The following is a 22,619-nucleotide window of genomic DNA, read 5'->3' as shown; positions in this document are numbered from 1 at the left end:
ACATCTAAAATGAAGAATTCAGAGCAGACATCAAATGATCTCTAAAAGTGAAGACTGAGATTTATATAAATATTTCCATTCTAAATTAAATTCAAAATTTATATTACATTAAAACTGATTTACAAACTATGTTACAATGCCAAGTTTACTGAGATACATTTATAAAAAGATGTTTAGTTGAATTCTGAATGAACTTTAATAAAAGTTATGACACATGCTCTTAACCTAAGTCAATGCACACAGGGTTTAGCCTTAAAATTCAGGCTTGTGTAATTTGACCAAACTTGTAACTATTAAACAATATATACTATAACTATGAATGCACAAAGTGTATCTTCACAGAATTTGGCAAGATTCTGATAAAGTATATTGTACACAAAAAATCAGATTTCTTTATACATTATTTATAGCAAAAATTCATCTATTACTTTCAAATACCTTAACCAAGTCAGTTTTAATGAAAGTTATTTTTATGCTAAAGAAAAAAAAACAAACTTCTTTTCATGTTACAGCTTTCATATTTCAATTGCACAACATGAATTTAACAGATCTGACCAACAATTAAACACAGACAAGATACATCTACTTAACAAAGGAATCAACTTCGCAATAGCACCTAGGTACATTCCGACCATGAAAATCAAAACATGTTTAGAAGATCTAGCCAGGTGACTTGTGATACTTTCTACAGAAAACAAAAACAAGAAAACAATCAAAAACAACCAACAGAGACAATTTTATTGATGTCCAACAGCCAAACTTTCCAGGTCAAATTAAAAATTTATATTTTCCAGAAACACCAAAAAACAACATCTTAAACGATTTTTTTCAAAGAATTTTCTCATAAAACCATCAACATAATTTCACAAAACAGAAACCTGAAAAACAAACTTATAAAAAGAGATATTAATTCCAGTAAATACCTAAAACAAGAGAAAAACATAAAAATTTTAAAGCAGATAAAGGTAACGCTATAGTTAAAATGAACACAAATGAATACATCCAGAAAATGAATAACATCCTATCAGACACGAACAAATTTAAACCAATACACACAAATCTAACAAAGACACACAAGATGCAACTAAACAAATTACTACTAAAATTAGAAAAGCCATCACAATTTCACATACACTTTATTCCTACCTACGTAAAACCAACTCACTCACACCACAAATATACGGCATCCCCAAACCTCATAAACGAGATTGTCCATTATGATTAATAATGACCACATATGAATCGTTTAATTACAATCTTTGTAAATACATTGCATGGGCATTCTCCAAATATGTAACATCAGCCAGCTCATTCAAAGACTCTTATAATTTCAAGTCTAATCTTTCAAACTTAATCATAAAGCCTTAATGGCCAGTTTCGATGTTATTTCCCTCTTTACCAGAGTTCCAACCACTGAAGCCTGCAAGATAGCAGGCTACGTTTTCTAAGAAGAATCACAACCTTGCGCTCAAATTCGAGTTTTGGAATTTTTTCATTATATTATAGATATGACAAAAACGGCATTTCAAAATTTTGTGTTTTGGTTGAAAGAACAATTGAATAAACAAATAATATACCCTTTAAAAAGTAATACTTGCTCAAGTTTTACAAAATCGTTTTTATTGTTATATCTTCAGTGATGTCGAGAAACCCACTTGTTGAGAAATTTATATGCAAAAACGGCTCGTTTGGGTTGAGAAAATATTTTACATAGAAGATCGAACAACGTTTCGACCTTCTTCGGTCATCGTCAGGTTCTATATTGGAGAAACAAGTAGAAAAATTGAAACCAGATTCAAAGAACATAAAAAGTCACCTTCACACGTTTTCGAACACTACAAGTCAAATAAACATAACATAACCATAGAAAACACTCAAATACTAAATAAAGAAACAAATGCAAAATTAAAGAAGCCTTACTTATACAACAACTTAAACCCAAAATAAACCAATATAAAGGAACGCCTTTATACCTATATTAAATATAATAAATAATATAAAATTATATATTCAAACATCTAACACCGCCCTCTACATTCCAACATTCAGTTACACAACCCCTTTCAAACATGTGGTCAGCTTCCAGTGAGTTACCTCTTTCTTTCTTTGTGAGCCTGACGATGACCGAAGAAGGTCGAAAAGTTGTTCACTCTTCTACGTAAAATATTTTCTCAACCCAAATGAGCCGATTTTACATATGTGTTAAATATAGTGCTTATTCATTACACTATACAAGAGTTAGTAAACAGAGAAAAGTTACTTCCACTGGGTGTTTGATATAACACTTTATAAATAAATAACATATGAAGATACACTTTATAAATAACTGACATATGAAGATACACTTTATAAATAACTGTAACATATAAAAGGGAGCAATGTTTTTGTGTTATTTTTTTAATTAATAAATTGTACAAACAAAACCATCTGGAGTCTAGAGATATATTATATGTACGTGTTACTTATCATCCTGATAATTGATGAATTGTACAAACATAACCGTGTGAAGTCCAGAGATATATTATACGTACGTGTTACTTATCAACCTGATAATTGATGAATTGTACAAACATAACCGTGTGGAGTCCAGAGATATATTATACGTACGTGTTACTTATCAACCTGATAATTGATGAATTGTACAAACATAACCGTGTGGAGTTCAGAGATATATTATACGTACGTGTTACTTATCAACCTGATAATTGATGAATTGTACAAACATAACCGTGTGGAGTTCAGAGATATATTATACGTACGTGTTACTTATCAACCTGATAATTGATGAATTGTACAAACATAACGTGTGGAGTTCAGAGATATATTATACGTACGTGTTACTTATCAACCTGATAATTGATGAATTGTACAAACATAACCGTGTGGAGTTCAGAGATATATTATACGTACGTGTTACTTATCAACCTGATAATTGATGAATTGTACAAACATAACCGTGTGGAGTTCAGAGATATATTATACGTACGTGTTACTTATCAACCTGATAATTGATGAATTGTACAAACATAACCGTGTGGAGTTCAGAGATATATTATATGTACGTGTTACTTATCAACCTGATAATTGATGAATTGTACAAACATAACCGTGTGGAGTCAAGAGATATATTATATGTATGTGTTACTTAACAACCTGATAATGAATTGTAGAAACAAAACCATTTGGAGTCTAGAGATATATTATACGTACGTGTTACTTATAATGAATTGTACAAACAAAACCATCTGGAGTCTAGAGATATATTATATGTATGTGTTACTTATCATCCTGATAATTAATGAATTGTACAAAGAAAACCATCTGGAGTCTAGAGATATATTATATGTATGTGTTACTTATCATCCTGATAATTGATGAATTGTACAAACATAACCGTGTGGAGTCCAGAGATATATTATATGTATGTGTTACTTATCAACCTGATAATTGATGAATTGTACAAACATAACCGTGTGGAGTCCAGAGATATATTATACGTACGTGTTACTTATCAACCTGATAATTGATGAATTGTACAAACATAACCGTGTGGAGTTCAGAGATATATTATACGTACGTGTTACTTATCAACCTGATAATTGATGAATTGTACAAACATAACCGTGTGGAGTTCAGAGATATATTATACGTACGTGTTACTTATCAACCTGATAATTGATGAATTGTACAAACATAACCGTGTGGAGTTCAGAGATATATTATACGTACGTGTTACTTATCAACCTGATAATTGATGAATTGTACAAACATAACCGTGTGGAGTTCAGAGATATATTATACGTACGTGTTACTTATCAACCTGATAATTGATGAATTGTACAAACATAACCGTGTGGAGTTCAGAGATATATTATACGTACGTGTTACTTATCAACCTGATAATTGATGAATTGTACAAACATAACCGTGTGGAGTTCAGAGATATATTATATGTACGTGTTACTTATCAACCTGATAATTGATGAATTGTACAAACATAACCGTGTGGAGTCAAGAGATATATTATATGTATGTGTTACTTAACAACCTGATAATGAATTGTAGAAACAAAACCATTTGGAGTCTAGAGATATATTATACGTACGTGTTACTTATAATGAATTGTACAAACAAAACCATCTGGAGTCTAGAGATATATTATATGTATGTGTTACTTATCATCCTGATAATTAATGAATTGTACAAAGAAAACCATCTGGAGTCTAGAGATATATTATATGTATGTGTTACTTATCATCCTGATAATTGATGAATTGTACAAACATAACCGTGTGGAGTCCAGAGATATATTATATGTATGTGTTACTTATCATCCTGATAATTAATGAATTGTACAAAGAAAACCATCTGGAGTCTAGAGATATATTATATGTATGTGTTACTTATCATCCTGATAACTAATGAATTGTACAAACAAAACCATCTGGAGTCTAGAGATATATTATATGTATGTGTTACTTATCATCCTGATAACTAATGAATTGTACAAACAAAACCATCTGGAGTCTAGAGATATATTATATGTATGTGTTACTTATCAACCTGACATGAATAGCTGCTCTCACCTGTTTGGCACTCTCTTCAAAGGCACTAGAATAAGTTCCCTGTTCAGACACTGGCTGAAGAGAACATTCAGGATCATCATCCACTTCATAAACGATGGGTATTTCTAGCACCTGACATCATGAAGAATGTTCATAATTGACATAAATGCACATTTTTTTAAAACTTTACTATGTGGAGTACATTACCATAATCACCTAGGTCTGGCACAAAGGATAACTCTTAACTAGCAACCATGGAAAATAATAGTAATTAGAAATATGAACAAAAAAGCAGTTCAAAAATTGTATGACTAAAGAAAAAATCATAGCTTATAGATTGAAATTAATAAAAAGTAGCAAATTTACTTGATTTGTTGTATTTGCTACAATTAGCTAAAGCAACAGCAAATATTTGCCGCCACAAAATTTTACATGAAGCAGTTAAATTCTGTCAGAAAAAAAACAAACTTATTTATAAGAATAGTATTAACATTGAATGGATCTATAAAATTTGTTACAACATCAGAAAAATTTTAGTCAAACATACGTTTCGTTTCTCTTGTTTTAATCTTAGTCATGATCAGTCCAGGACTCAATTTTAATGGTTGTCCAAGACAACCAAAAACCTCTTTGGACAACCAACTTAAAACCCAGAATTGTTCAACAGACTCTTACTCTAAACAGAATTGCCGTCCTTTATACACTTATCTATGCCCACATTACACATGTAATGTTGACTGATTCTCAACCAAAATCTTTGGTACGATCTTGAAAATTTGAACTCCCACAAAAATATCTTCTGATCCATTTTTAGTTTAAAATAATGTATTTCATACAAGAGAAATGTTGGTAAAACATCAGGAAAAGTTCACTTTTGTGAATAGCTAAAAATGTTATTTTAATTCCTTCACACTATTGTCTTTTTTATTTATTTTATCAAGTTACATAAATGTGTTTTTTTCCTTCTATTACAGGAAGGAGTTTTTATTCTGTTTTTCAATTAAAACTGCATTACGATTACTTATGTGGCTACTGAAGGTCCAGTTACTGTCAGTCGCTTTGATAACTTGTGTATTTCTTTCATTAAGATTATTATTATTATTATTATAGTCTTTTTTGTTATACATTAAAGCTACATTTATGTTTCAGCGATTCGGGTTGAAGCTTTTGTATGGTTGTTTGTTGTCTCTATTAAAGCTACATTTATGTTTCAGCGATTCGGGTTGAAGCTTTTGTATGGTTGTTTGTTGTCTCTATTAAAGCTACACTGGAATCACATTCTACTGTAATTTAAATTACAATAAATTCGTATATTATCTTGGAGGGACAATTTTAGATTTATTTATTAAAGAGGGCATGGTTAGAGCATTTGGGAATGAGTTATAATTGCACAGTTAGGTTTAATTATTGTCTAGAAGTTCAGATAAAAATAAATGAAATTTCTAGTTCAAATTCTCCAAAGCTAATTTTTACTCTGTGACATAAGATTTACCATTTGTGATTTAAGATAATGGCTTAAAAGATAATGCTAGACATACTAGGTAATTTTTAAACAAGTTATTTTTAATTCAAGATGGACATTTTCCTAAAAGAAAGGAAAAATGATAACAGAAAAGATCAAACCTAAATTATTTAAATAAACAATAACAAATCTTACTGTAAATCAAAATATATTCCAGTAACTTTAACAGGAAAAGATAATAGATGTTTTTGAAGTTTCAACAAAAACAAAAAACAAGTGCATGAATTAGTTGCAGTCTTAACAGAAATAAGTTGCTTACTGTAACTTGACAGTCAGTTTCTTGTTGGTTGAAAGTGAACATAACAACATGAGAGCTTGCTCCAGCTATACAGAGAATTCTGCTCTCTGAACAAAGAAAAATTTGTTCAATAGCAAATGGCTCATCTTCCTGATAATCTGTATTTTCTGTCTTTGGTTGTTCAAAAATTTTGGAAGACTTCAATTTGTACAAAAACTGAAGGGAAACTAAAACAAATGATAATCACTTTAGACAAAGTATTAGAACTTAAGAAACATTATATAAATCCTAGAATGATAACCACAATTTCTATAGCAAAGCATTAGAAGATACAAAATTCAAATATGATGGTACATCTATTCTAGTTTATACAGCTCATCACACAACAGGATGAAATATCTGGAATTATTTAAGTGTTCCTTATTCACATTTTCTGTATAAACCTAAGTTAAGAGAAATCTTTTAATAATGATCTAACTCACTTTGCTCAATGTCTAAGTTTGGGTTATGCACACACACACACACAGTATGAGTTTGATTTTGATCAACAAAAACATCAATGCTATATAATAAAGAAATTAAATGTACTCTACTTTTTAAAAGGAAAAATTAATTATACATATTCTAAGCGGCAAAAACATGAATTTATCTTCCTGCACAATAACACAAATATAAACTGTCATTACTTCTAAAGAATATTCCTAAACTATTAATTAATATATCCTAAAAAGCTTCAGACCTAAAGAAATTGCAAATATTTTATAATTTTCCTGAAAAGTTATCTTTTTCTAGTACAGAGATTAATAGAGATCAGGTTGCTATCAGCATACATATACAACTGATACCTATAAATAAAATATCATTGAAATATCTTTCAACTATTTATATGTACACAAAGAGACAAAGAAACCCTGATCATGATGAAAGTTGAAAGTGGTTAAAAAATTAACCCTAGACTCACTTTAAGTGTACAAATTCATAGTTTAACAAATTTACTTGTTTTTATTTAAGAAAAAGTTACTGTTAATGCCATGAAACATTATTCTTACTTTGGAACTCTCTACCAGAGGGAAGGCAAATAGCCATTAGTACCAACCACTTGACCAATCAATAACAGGACTGACCATCACAATATAACACCTCATAGCACTAGGTCTTGATTCCATGACCCACTAATGGCATGTTGAGGGCCCTAACCAACAGGCAACTTTGCAAGCTATGCATTTTTCTTACTATATATTCTTACCTGAGGAGGCATCCCAAAACTTTAAGGAGCCATCAGCATGTCTGATAAAACAAAGAAATACAATGTAACTCTTTAATATAAAATAGATGTCACAACTTAATCACAGTAATATCTTTGACAACAATCAACACACTATACATGATATTAAGTTTAACCTATATAATTCTAAGACAAAATAGATATCATAACTGAAACACAGTAATTTGTTTAGTACAAATCAACACATTTTGTACAACATTAGCTTAACCTATGTAATGCTAATGTAAAAAAAGACATCATATAATTAAAACATGGTAATAAAATTATCCTCTACTAGAAATCAACAAACTATGTGGAATATTAAACTTAACCTATATAACAAACAAATATAATAAAACAAATTTAATTTTTCCAAATACAAGTAGGGGTTGATAAACTCATAACCTAGCTAGCTGTAATAAACACAGAAAACTTTAAAGTAAAAAAAAAAGTATTGAAGCAAAAAAGTCAAAACTGCAAAAGCTTAATTACTTAAAATGTAAACAATTTTATCCCAACTTTGACAAATAATTGTGATTATGTTAATCTGGGCTAAAGTAGAGATACATTCTTTTTAAAAGTTAAGTAACAGTTTTTGAAGTTTTGAATTTTATGTTTCAATACCTTTTGTGGTTTTAAAGCTTTGTATTTTACATATAGTTAGTTAGTTTATGCATATATCAATTCTTACTTGTAGTTACAAAATTATATATTTTTTAAAATATTTTGTTTTCTTTCTATTAGCTATGCCCCCTCTAGTACAGTGGTAAGTCTACTGATTTACAACGCTAAAATCAGGTGTTCAGTTCCTATCGGTGGGTTCAGCAGATAGCCCAATGTGGCTTGACTATAAGAAAAATGCACACAAACATGCTATTAGCTACAATTTTTTTGCACTAGTAATACCAAATGTGTGATGCAGGTAGACCAAATTTGATTTCATAACTCATCAGAATCTCTACTGACTTACTCTCAAATCTAATTATATGCCAAAAGAAAGGCATTATCCACTTTATATTTGTATATACCAGTATCAACAAGAAAAGAATCATCTGACCCCAGACTAAAGAGTTTTATAAAAACAATTACAGCAATAAATTTCATAATTTTGCTGTATCTTGTTTGGAAAAGATACTTACACAATGATAACAATTTGCTATATATAAATATGTCTTTATAAGAATAATAAACTTTAGTTTTGCTCCACCAGTACTGTGAAACAATCATTAATATTCAGACATTTTAAATATGGGTTTAAATGAGATGTCAGACTTTATGAGGCTGTATTCTTTAGAGTAGGTATATGTGACTTGTTGGTAATAAATTCAAATAATAAATGGACAGCAAGAAATTCACTTCTTTTAAAATAATATATTCAAAATAATTCAAACTTACGTATGATACAAAAAATCTTTACATTATAGGATATCATATTTGTATCTAAAACTCTAAATATTTCTCTTTTCTTATCAAAAGTCCACAAAGACTGGTTTAGTTATTTTAGAACCCAACTGTTTCTTTCTGCACAATCTGCAACAGGTTCATTTACATTATCCCATGGGCTATCACAGTTGTAAGCAGAACTTCAAATAATTATTTTCTTTTCATAAGAGTCCACACAGACGAGTTCAATTACATCATGACACTCTTTGACAAGACATTATTCTACTTTACCATTGTTATTACAAAACCACTGTGAAACTCACTTTAAATGTTGCTTGTGATGGCTAAACAATCACTCAGTATAACTTCACTTTTAACTTCTGCTCACTTTAGTTGCCTGTATGTTTGTGCACACACACACAAATATATAAATAAATAAATAGCTCAATAATTATCAATTGCAATTACTACTAATAGGTGATTTACATCAGCAGTATTAAACAACAACAAAATTACTTTCCTTTAATGTATTTCCATTCCTGGTTAGTCATCTATATCCCACCCATCAAGCAAAATCCAAAATGCCAAAGTTAAACAAATTGACCATGATAAAAAATCAAAATATGGGTGAAGAGGCAAGTGCTTAAACCCACAACATCTTACATCCTACTGTCTGCAGCCAGATGTGGAAAGGCAATTACCCTCAAATTCATTTAACTTTTAAAAACAGAAACAAAATCACCCAAACTTTCTACAGTAAAGAGTTCCCAATCCCCACCATTATAAAGATTTAGAAAATGAAAGTGAAAAAATGTACTTGTAAATTGTCAACAATTTAAGTATAGCACAGAAAAGCTGAGACAGACTCGGCTATTAGAAGCTGGTCTTTATGAGTTAAGCATACTGAATGAAAAAAACTTAAGTTAGTAGTCATTCAAGGTCATCCTTAATAAACTAATGACATTCAAATAAGGAGTTTTCCCATAACTGAAAATTTATTAAGATAAATTTATATTTATTATAAAACATAGTAAAAAATTATTTTAGTTGAATATATCTGTATCCATTATTTTTTTACTTTACTTATGAATAAGGAAACATTATCCAGCAAAAGAATTACTACTACTGCATGCTATTAAAATTCTGTTCAGCTGAGATAAAACAATCCCTTTCAATGATACTCAGAATAATACTATATGGAATAGGTAGGCCAAGGTTAGAAAAATTACATTTCCTTCGTTTATCAAGAACGGTCAGTTGAACTCTGCCTTCTACAAACTAAATGTCTATGTAGATAATTAGCATAGAATGATTGTTATTGGTTGTTTTTATTATTGTCAATTCCTTGGGATATATTGTATTTGGAGCTAAGTTATTTATAAAAATTAAATTAACAATGTATTAGAATGTAGAGTTGAATGAATTGGGATTTAAACTTTTTTTTTTAAATAAATTTTCATAGCAGAACAAATAGAAATTGGTCATATTTGAAATAAAATAAGCAGCCAAATGGAATACCCATCATTTGTTTATAGATCTGTTGACTGTAATTTCTAAAACTATTATACGTGGTGAAGTATATGTTTTTGTCATTTGTCTTAGTAAAGTTATGCTTCATAATACCCACTTCTACAGCCATAAAGTTATCAAACAATTTATTAACTGCTCTAAAAATCTCTTTTAAATCTATTGTAGTATACGATGTGGTAAAAATTGTATGTGGTTACATAATTGGCTACTAACACAAAATCTAAATGATTTAGAAAGTCTATAATTGATGTTCTGAATTTCATAATCCAAAAGTCTTAATTTGAAAAGACAATATTTTAAAAAATCATGAATTTTACCCAGTAATTTTTTTAATAACACTATTTTATACTTTCAAACAAAATATCTAAAATTTTGTTGAATACAATAGAAACTGATTTCATAAAAGTGTTCAAGGAATTTGTAAAAAATCCAAAACCAGTTACGTTTTACGATTATAAATTGGTAATAAATCCAAAACCAGTTAAGTTTTATGATTATAAACTGGTAATAAATCCAAAACCAGTTAAGTTTTATGATTAATAAATTAATAATAAATCCAAAATCAGTTAAGCTTTATGATTAATAAATTAATAATAAATCCAAAATCAGTTAAGCTTTATGATTATAAATTGGTAATAAATCCAACACCAGTTAAGCTTTATGATTATAAATTGGTAATAAATCCAAAACCAGTTAAGCTTTATCATTATAAATTTTACCAATTTTTCACACTGTTTTATAAGAAATATTAAAATATTGAAAATAAAAGTTTAATACAAGAAGACCTGTTTTTGTCATTAGAAGTAGCTCACTACCTTAAAATAGTGAAAAATTAGTATTTATTGAGTATAGTCAGGACTGGAATGACCAACTTCATGTCGCTGGGCTTATCTCGGTTTCAAGTTGTACTTGATTAATTTTACTTCAGAAGAATTACACACATCTTGAAGTAATGTATGTAGTTTGTTTTTAATATATTTTTTAAATAATTATCTAATACAGTGTCATCTTTCATTGAGAAAGGAGTAAAAGTTTGTAAGAATTTTCTACTTTTGAGTTTAATAGAAATTTTAAGGGTAACTGCCTCCCCATAACTGGCTGCAAACAGCAAGGTTGTAGGAACTGAGACATTGTGGATATAAGTACTCAATTCTGGACCCTTAACTAATTTTACTGTGTTTTTGCTGATTAGTTTTTCATCTGTGTTTTAGACTTTGTTTGAGATATGGAATATCCCAATACTTTTGGTGCTATGACCAAAGACATTTTCCATTATGATTTTAAGATTAAGACTTACAAATACACTGGGATCTAAAATATGTTTAAAGTTTATCTCACACACACACACTGCTCATCAGAAACTAGAACTTTCTATGAACAGAGATGTTATGACATAACAACAGTCATTTAAGGAAAACAGAAAAATACAAAAAGTTCAAGTAATGCGACATCAAATTATAATTAAACTACAAATACAACTTACAACTCCTACAAAGTTAAGTAACAAAATTTAACATCACTATTACATTTAAAATAATTACTTTTAACACTTCTGTTATGAAAACCAAATAATCATTAAATATTAAATCACTAAATAAACTAACTAATAACTCTTAACCCTCTCTGTCTTGGTATCATTTAATCCGCATGTCGCGAGATGTTAGAGATTTACATTTAAAATTTCATAAACTAATTTTGTTTTGTTATATACCAATTAGTGTGATATAAAATTACAGTTAATAAACCACAGTTTAAGTGAGCAACCTTCAAGTTCTTCATTTTAACAAAATCCTAAATTTCCCCTAGTGTGAGAAAAGCAACACTTTCTGTAGGCATCCCGTCTTCTCTATTTTATTCATCACTACTCCAATAAGTATGAAAGTTGACATATATTATAAATTCATCATTGCTCAGACAAACCACATCTTTTATTGCTTTCAATTTTGGTTGGTTACGGAGTCATCAAGTAGAAATTCAGACCCTCTTGCCACACCTGTAACACATGCTTTTCTTGGGATTTGTGAATAGTTCTCTCTTACCATTAATTACATATTACCCATAATTAATAAAAAGTCAAGGTTTTGTCAACCAAATGACATATTGTCATTAGAGTCTGTTCTCAATGGAGAATAGTCAGTTTCACTCAGAGTACAAGCTTCATTACTACAGGAAAGGTAAAAACTAGCTTTGATGAATTTGTAACTGCTCTTACTGCAAAATTAGAAAGCCAGAAAAATTTCAAGAGTTAGAGAAAGTTATCTGTTTTTACACATTATTATTCTACATTCTTTGGTGCATTATTTATATAAAAATTATTTAGTGAATAATTACCATTAGTATACAAGAAAACACACACAGGGTTAGGTGTCATCTACAGTCAACAGTAAAGAAAAACACAGTTTTCTTGTTTTTCAATTTTATTATTATAAAAGTAACTAAAATGTAAAAATGTGGATTTCTTTAAGTTACTTAAAGTTAGACTGGATAAAATAAATAATATAATAAAAATGTTTCATGAAATATGCATGTGAGCAGCTCATCAGTAACATAATTTGATAGTGTAACAAGAGTTACACACATTCCCTAAGTAAGTTACAACTTATAATGGCATGAAAAGTAGTTAGATATTGTTCAATGGGCAATAAAATAATAAAATTTAATTATAAATAGATGCATACTGTTACAATTTGAAATCATTCTAGGAAGAAAAAAATTCAGATTTATTTTAATTTTCCTTTTAGTGGTTACAATGTCGGTCGGCCAAATTGACTAATACAGTATAGAGGTAGGGTAGAAGAAATAATAGACAAAATATAAAGTTTTACTGAACACAAACATTTGAAATTTATACAGGAGGTTTCAGAGATTACACACAAATGAAATTTGAGATTAAGGTGAAGAAAAGTATTCTTAATCTTAATGTGAAAATCACTTTGCACAAACTATTAAAACAAATACTCAACATATTCATGGACAATTTTTTAGTTTATTAAAGTACTTCACTATAAATATATATACACATGCTATATTACAAGTTAGTAGTATGAAATCTATATAGGCTTTAAATGAGCACAAAGAGCTCACGTGACTGGTCAAAGTAACCAAGCCCATTCTGAATGAGCTAAACTTATATACCCAGCATGGATGATCTTTATGGCTGCCATTCTGTTTCATCAGGATCTCTACTGTTAAGTACTACTGTACTTAATGATGCAAAATAAATATTGTAACTGAATCAGAGTGATGCCTTTGAAAAAAATCACCATGCTATTTGCATCATTAAGTTTAACTTATAATACAAAACAAACATCATAACTGAATATCTGAGTAACATAGTACATTATGACAAAATAATTAGTAATGAAAAAATGTATTCTAAAATTGATAGGGTGTACAGATAGGAGAAAAAAAAGTAGTAAACATATGGGATGGGAGGAAAATTTGCGTCACCCATTCCTGCGTTCCACTACTCACACGATGGATGCATATATATATTAGGTGGTAACGAACTTTTAGCACTACGAGTCTGAAGACTCACTACTGAGTCACTGGGGGATATAAAAATTGCTCTGACTAGAAATTGTTAAGCTTTTTTTTTTGCACTAACAGTACACAAAGAATGAACACATAAATCAAACTCTGGCATGCTTACCACTGGGTCATGTTCAGCCCACTCAAGGTGATCTTGCAAAAGTATTTTACTTTATCTAAATCTACTTGGTAACTGATCCTAATTTATTCATGCTTTGTGTGTGTCTGTGTGTACTAACTGTATTAGATCAGTTTAGTTAATGTAAGTTCCTGTAACTTTTCAATAATAAATTATTCAAGTTCATATAACTGATCTTCATTAGCTAGTCATGTATTACCTAAAAAAAACCAAAAGAACATGGTTTAAAAAAGCACAAAACATACCCTGTTATGATGAGTTCTGAATAGTTATCTGACCCTGTTCCCCATTCTCCACCAGAAATTGGCCATTCCTTTCAAATGTAAAAAAACAATAAAATATGAGTTCCAAAAGAAATATAACAATAAAACTAATGCTGTTACAGCACAAACATTAACAGTTAACAACTGCATGCATTAATAATTTTTTTTCTAATTCTAAATATCCATTATTGTAAAAGTAATATTACCTAACATAGTCTTCTATTAACATTTATCAATTTCATTTTCAGGGATCAATTTTTGTACTTTCAGTTACTTGCTGCTAATAAATGAACATAAAACTTCACATTTAAATACTATCACACATTTAACATATACTTGTATTTATTTTTATAAACTTCTTTCCCACAAATTGTTGGTATTATATTGTACTCACATACCTTAAAGATTCAGCTAATGAATATTATAACTGCTTTATTTTTGTATTATTGAATTGACAACTTCAAACTTAACTCAAAAACCTAATATTCATGAAAACCAGCCACCCACTGTAATATCATACATAAAGTAAAGGCAGAATAACCACCGTGTGAACTCAAGAACTATGTTGAAAAGTAATCAGTGATGTCGAGAAACCCACTTGTTGAGAAATTTATATGCAAAATTACTCGTTTGGGTTGAAAATATTTTACATAGAAGGTCAACGTTGTTCTCTTCTATGTAAAATATTTTCTCAACCCAAACGAGCCGTTTTTGCATATAAATATGTTGAAAAGAGACCTAGTTATGTTGGTCATTAATTACATTTTTTCAATCAACTAGAAGATATTTCATGGAAGTTTACACCTAGAATGTCATATAAAACTGCAAAGGCTTATATTGTGAAATATATAGTTTCCTCAAATTCCATGCCATAACCTTATTGATTATTATTGTTAAACTATAGAGTTTTTTCCTACTATAACACTCATGAAGGAAGTTAAAATGCTTTTTAATGTCTTATAACAATATGCCAATGTTAAAACCCTTCAACACTCCAATACTAAACCAAATATAGTAAAACTGTTACCTTTAAGAACCATAATATCCTAATGTAACATGAAATGTTTTTTTGCATTTGGTGTCCAATTTTGTTAAACTCCTGTTTATCTAATACTGTGTATAAATTAAGAAAAAAATGTTTTTACATTTGTCAACTTCCATTCAAAATTTTATTCTACTATTTTGTGAATTTATGCCCATAAATTTGGTATCAGACTGCAGACTATATTTCAAATTTTAGTCTTACACATTAATTTTTCTTAAATTTAAGAGTAAATATTAAATAAACACATTTAAACACTGAAAATGACATGTGAATAACCCATCAAAACCTCAAAATGTCCCTCTTGTGGCTTTCTTAGCCATTTTCATGTATCAAGATGCTATCTCATTCTTTATAAATAAGATTTCAAGTTTGCATGTTCAATCTTCTCAAGTTTCATATTTTTTTAGACTGAAAAACAGCTTAATTATTAAATTTGTTAAGTTATAATGGAATTCTGTGGTACCAATAATTTTTTTTTTGGTTATTCAAATGTATACACAAAAACCTACAAAATTAAGCTATGAGAAGTGAGTAACCAAAATATTAACAAGAAAAAATAACTGTTTGCTTTACTTCTTCATTTACTGTTCCATGTTTTAAGACGATACGTTTAAGAACTTATTTATAAATAGTAACAATCTATATACATATATAATGTACAATAATTGAAATGTAACTGTATTTTACAAACTCCTTGTCTATTAAAACACAGCCAAGACAGATTACTTTGTAAAGACTAAAGATTAATTTTATATTATTATTATTATTATTATTATAAGTGCTGACATGAATGTTTGTGTGAGATATTATCATAACTTTTACATTGTTAGCCAGGCACAAATGGAAGGTTAATATAATAAAAATAATAAATATACATACATGCAAAATGTTATGCAACTTAACTATTTAAAAATGTGTTTTCGTGTTATAATCTGAAGTCATTCTGGAAAGAAAAAAAGCATAATTTATATATATTTCTTAACTTTTTATGGTGGTTACAAGGTTGATCAACTTGACAGACCCCTTATAGTTATGGTAGAGAAAATAATAGACAAATTATGAAGTTTTACTGAAAAACATTGTTTGAAATGTATTTAGGAGGTTTTTTTTTTGAGATCACAAATAATTCTTAAGATTTATTTGATGAATAATAAGTTTCTAACAATGAAATTAAAATCACTTGGACAAGTAATAAAATAGACTCAATATTTTCACAAACAAATCTTTGGTAGGAATATTCTATAAAAAAAAAATAGACATGGAATCATTGCTAATAGTCTTACAAATCTTGTGAAGATATACATACAGCATAAAAAATTATAGTATAAATACTAAATGTGTGCAAATGTGTATACAAACTTCAGTATTTTATACTGAGCTCACTGTGAAAGGGTTAACGGAGTCTTTCATAAATATTAACACTGAAAAACTTTTATCACTAAAATAGTTTGAAGTTTATAACAAAACAATATGTGACTATAAACTGTGTGATTTAACAAAATTCTACAAAACCATTTTACATACACTATGGAAGTAAATATATTTGTTTCAGATTTCTTCTCTCAGCATTAAATGAAATAAAAATAACTATGTTGGATATTCTCTATGGTGTATTTTGTAAAGAAATTTGTTCCTCACCACATCGTAAGAAGATTTTACTTTACTTTGTAGTACAAGAAACCACAATATGTTGAAACTGTCTAAACTTTTTTCTAAAGTTACTACATTTACAATATTATAAAATCACCGAGACATAAGTGGATAAAACTGACAAAACTGAGGGATTTGGATATGATTCTATATCAGATGCCCCTGTTCATCACTCTGTGATGACACCATGCAGGTAATTTTTGTTCAGGTATCATAATACTTGTAAGATGAAAATTTATTTTCCATGAAATTTTGAAGGTTATTATTCATATGTGCATGCCAAAACCTGTTGCAGAGCACCATTAAATATGGTATTCTCTAATTCATGTCACAGTTCAGAAATATCTAGTACTCATTTTACACTATAATGTTGATTCAGTAACATTTCATGGTAGAGAAGAGGAATTACTAGACAGAGTAAACGGACATACGTAAAAAAAATTTATATATGCGTTTGAAAGGTATTAGAGATTATGCAAGTGCAATGGACAAAATACGAAATGGACTAAAGTAGTTTTATTACTTACATGAACATCATCTTGCACTTTGACTTGTCAGAGTGTAAATCAGTGTCATCCATTCAAACATATTTTCAGTACAAATACTTTTGTAACTTATCTAATTTTTTTAGTATAGCAGTTTCTACATTTTACTAAGTCACATTTTGTATAGATACACCTAGTAAATGTACAATTATAATAAACATTTCTTCTTAAATACAAAGTTGGTCCATTTGGTTAAATACTTTGTGATAATTTAATCTTCAGTTAGAAACCACTGAATTGAATAACTAATTTTAAAACAACAGCAGCTTTTACAATAAGGAAGTTCTGGCTTTAATAATGACTATGTTTTAACTCATTATTTTCAATCATCACCAAGTAAGAATTACATGACTTGATGTTACGAGTCAAATGTCATAATTTACTACATTTTGAATCAGTATTCAAATACTCATCAGGTGAAATGTCTTGACTTGGTACCATGAGTCAAATGTTCACATGTCAGACATGACCACACATACTGAAACTGCATTGTATGTATCAATGCTGACAAACATGTTTAATTACAAAATAACTCCCATATTATTTGCTGAAGCCTGTTTTTATTTAGTTCCACAAGAATGATTCTGCTGTCTAAGAAGGAAATGTGGCATGGATTTATTCTAAGATAATAATTTAAACTCATTTTTAGTTAAAATGTTTGGAACAATATAACCTTGCACTTAATTACAAGGTACTGTAAAAGATTGTTTTTATGTAACAATATTCACTTTATGTAATTTCAATCATCAAGAAAGGTCATTCTCTGCCATTTTGTTGTCACAATTCAATAACTGCTAGAAGTCTAAATTTAAACAATCACAGACAAACAATAAATAAATGTCTACTTTTTTATACAACTCAAAGCACAAGCTAGATAGCAAGATTTTATGGGTCTCTGTTAAAGTTAAAAGGGAGTTATTTACAAAACAATGTGTAGCACATAGCCTGGATCACAATTTAAATACAATTTAATATTTACACTAATAAAGTACATGATTTAAAAGTTGTTTCTTTTAAAATGCCACAAGTACATGAGCATCTATTAGTGTACACATAGATTTAAACAGCAGGTTCAGTATTAAGACACAACTATCACTGATTGATATTATTTACAAAGCATAGTAGATTGTTGAAATGCACTTTAGCACAAAAATATTACTTTAATTTTTAAAAACAGAATAATATATTATTAATATTGGTTGATGTGCAGAAACAGGTTTCTTGTAAGTGTTGTTTGAACACTGCCTGCTCCAAACATTCATAATTACATATTATGAAATTGTTAAAATCTTTATCAAATACCATTTACCTGCTATTCATTTTTAATAACATCAGTTTCTTAAAAATAATTCCTAAATTTAACTAATTGTACAGGTAATAAAAATCTTTGTATACTTATAAAGTAATGTAGCTTTGTCCAAATATTACTTAGTCATATTTGGATATGACTGAAAGATAAATTAAAAAATTAAAGAGAAATCTCACTTTCTTTGAAAATCCAGAATGCTTTTTTCTTTTGGAGCCTACAGAAAAAAGAGCTGGTATAAAATCAATTGAACAATCTGTGAGATATGTACAAAACGTAACAGGAGATTCGTGCAAGTCCATGGGATAAAGGTTCGGGAAAGAAGGAAATCTGAAAACATACAAATAAAATTCTAAATAATGTGTATAGTAAAAAATTATAAGATATAATGACACTTATTTTTTGATGTCTGTACATCAGTTATAACAGTGTACATGTTTGACTACATGTTAAATACATTATCCTACACACATTTTGTGTAATAAATAAGGTGACATATTTCTTATTGACAGAAAAATGTAATGGAATGGAAATATTAGTAAAAACTCTTAGTTTTCATAACACTTCACATTTTCCTTATTTTGTTAGGTAGTATGCATTCATTGAAAAGAAACTACTGTAATAGTTAACTTAAATTTGAAACATTAAAAAGCAATTTAATAATAAAACTATCTTTAAGTAATAAATAGAAAAAGTCTGTTGAAACTATTTTCCACTATGAGAGCTTGTTACTATTCTATTCTTAGCTTGTTACTATTCTATTCTTAGCCCTTAGTATTTATGCAATATTTCTGATTTTACCCAAGGCAGCATTAAAGTACAATGCCACTCTATTCAGATATTTTTTTGTCCACTTCCACACAGTTACTCGAGAAATAAATCTCTTGTATTAAGTCGTAAGTTACAAGATCACGTCACACAGAAGGTTGTAATGTTTCCATAACATTAATTAAAACTCACTGCCTTAAATTTTTGTTGCCACTTTTCTTTGATGTCTCTTAAATTTGTTGCCCTAGGCTAGTGTGTATTCTTCCTACATATAAATGTGACCCTAATTACAACTAATACCATTCAGAAGTTGCCTAACATGTATCTTGTGTTTAAAAGCTCAGGTATAAATAATATTTATTATACATTTTCTTTTTGTGTAAGCTTAATTTGGAAATTTTTATTGTAATGCCATCTTAAAAACTTTTAAGATCTAGCAACAAAATATTGCTTTATGTTTTCTTCTTTGACGCTCAGTACCACCTACCATTTCTTCCTCAACTATGATTAGGTAAAAGGATGAGCCTAGGGGGCAAAACAGCAGTCCAACATTAAGATTAAATAACATGGTTTATCCCTGTCTAGAAATAAGACACTTCAGATCCACATTTCATGTTGTTTTAAGATTAAATAACTTGGTTTATCGCTGTCTAGAAATAAGACACTTCAGATCCACATTTCATGTTGTTTTAAGATTAAATAACTTGGTTTATCCCTGTCTAGAAATAAGACACTTCAGATCCACATTTCATGTTGTTTTAAGATTAAATAACTTGGTTTATCCCTGTCTAGAAATAAGACACTTCAGATCCACATTTCATGTTGTTTTAAGATTAAATAACTTGGTTTATCCTTGTCTAGAAATAAGATACTTCAGATCCACATTTCATGTTGTTCTAAGATTAAATAACTTGGTTTATCCCTGTCTAGATATAAGACACTTCAGATCCACATTTCATGTTGTTCTGGTCTTTTGTAATTCACCATTACATTTAAATCCCCCCAACATTTACATACTTCTAATACATCAAGTTAGCTGACAAAAACAGGGTATGTGTTATGTAGATACATATATATTTCAACTAATATATAATACCATCAAAATCACAGGGAAAGTACTATCACCTTAACCACACATTTCATACATAACTGTACTATCACCTTAACCACACATTTCATACATAACTGTACTATCACCTTAACCACACATTTCATACATAACTGTACTATCACCTTAACCACACATTTCATACATAACTGAAATACGTTTTTTAAATGTTGACCAACGTAGAGACAGAAATGTTAAGTCTACCACAACTAGTTTATACAGAAGCATGAACTACTAATATGTAACTACTTACCCTTCAGTTGTTAAGTCTACCACAACTAGTTTATATAGAAGCATGAACTACTAATATGTAACTACTTACCCTTCAGTTGTTAAGTCTACCACAACTAGTTTATATAGAAGCATGAACTACTAATATGTAACTACTTACCCTTCAGTTGTTAAGTCTACCACAACTAGTTTATATAGAAGCATGAACTACTAATATGTAACTACTTACCCTTCAGTTGTTAAGTCTACCACAACTAGTTTATATAGAAGCATGAACTACTAATATGTAACTACTTACCCTTCAGTTGTTAAGTCTACCACAACTAGCTCATTATTTAGAACCACTACAACAGCATAAGGTTCCTGAAAGTCTGAAAAATAATTTAATGGAATTGACATACATAAAAAATTAAATTTAAAAACATAAATCTATTTAAGAGTCTAAGATTCTTTACATAATGAATCTTTCTTTTTTATAATGGAAATCCTCACTGTACAATCACATTAAAAATCTAAAAAAGAATACATTTTCTTTTTACTGTGTATGTATAATAGCAAAAACTGTTATTTACTCAAAATAATAAAGAAAACTATAAATGAAAATGGCTGATAAAGAAAAAGCATTTAGATTAAAAATAAGTATAAAAAATATGAAAAAATAAAAAGCCAAGAAACTGAGTAGAACAACCAAACAAAATGACAAATACTTATTTCTTAGAACATATAACAAAGTTTGGGTTAATGATGACTGCTTAATCTACCTTTTCTTAATAGGAACAAGAGAAATCAAAGAAAGGTTAATATAATTCAAAAGTCAAAGTGCAACAGTTTATACATTGATTGAATTTACACATAGCCATAAAAATACATCAACTAACTTGTCTGATGCACATAAAAACTTTAGAATCCACAAGTCAAAGCCAACAATTAAACTTCTGTCTTACAAATATTATTTTTCTCTACAATGGATATACACATATACACACATTCTTCATGCATTAGATTTTGAGTAATGACAAAAAGATAGCAGTAAATGTTTTAGTCTGATGTACAGTCTGAATAGAAACTAGAAACAAACTTTCATACAAATATACTAATCAAGGAGGCATAATATTGAACCCACAATCAATTACATTACAAAATGTTTACAATTACAATATGGTAAAAACATTTTGAGCCAAAATCTTAAATGATTCTTGTTTGGCAATGCAAGTAAAATGTAGGAATATTTAAAATAATATAATCCAACACATTAAAATAAAACTAACACTGTTAACAGCTTATACAACCAACTAAGCCTAATTTTACTAGATAAATGGTGCCATAGATAGCAGCTCAAGAGAACAGTTAAGCCTAATTATACATAGTTTTACTATATACAGTCATTATCCAAAACTGGCAGATTATTTACAGCAAAAATGTAGGTTGAAAATTAGTTGGTGATTAGTATCAAGTAACAAAACATTATAATATTAATAATAATTATAAAGGTGACTGTATAGGTTACAAAAAATGACAACAATTTGCATAT

At 28.8% G+C, this 22,619-nt stretch overlaps 1 protein-coding gene across 5 annotated transcripts in view; it reads right to left on the bottom strand.

Annotated features, from left to right (window-relative positions):
- LOC143223796 (syntaxin-binding protein 5-like) overlaps window positions 1-22,619 on the bottom strand; it is a 130,026-nt gene that overhangs the window by 52,970 nt on the left and 54,437 nt on the right. For all 5 annotated transcript variants that reach the window (XM_076452233.1, XM_076452235.1, XM_076452232.1 and 2 more), the window contains 6 exons: window positions 21,387-21,459; window positions 19,161-19,311; window positions 14,418-14,485; window positions 7,572-7,612; window positions 6,347-6,552; window positions 4,587-4,697 (listed from right to left, as the gene is read on the bottom strand). In XM_076452233.1, the coding sequence (XP_076308348.1) occupies window positions 4,587-4,697; window positions 6,347-6,552; window positions 7,572-7,612; window positions 14,418-14,485; window positions 19,161-19,311; window positions 21,387-21,459 (650 nt within the window). The remainder of the gene's footprint in view (window positions 1-4,586; window positions 4,698-6,346; window positions 6,553-7,571; window positions 7,613-14,417; window positions 14,486-19,160; window positions 19,312-21,386; window positions 21,460-22,619) is intronic.

Source organism: Tachypleus tridentatus, chromosome 8 (assembly GCF_004210375.1).
Source record: "Tachypleus tridentatus isolate NWPU-2018 chromosome 8, ASM421037v1, whole genome shotgun sequence".
In the NCBI taxonomy this organism is placed as follows: domain Eukaryota; kingdom Metazoa; phylum Arthropoda; class Merostomata; order Xiphosura; family Limulidae; genus Tachypleus; species Tachypleus tridentatus.
Note: the sequence above shows the minus strand (reverse complement) of the source record. Positions and strands in the feature narration are given on the sequence as shown.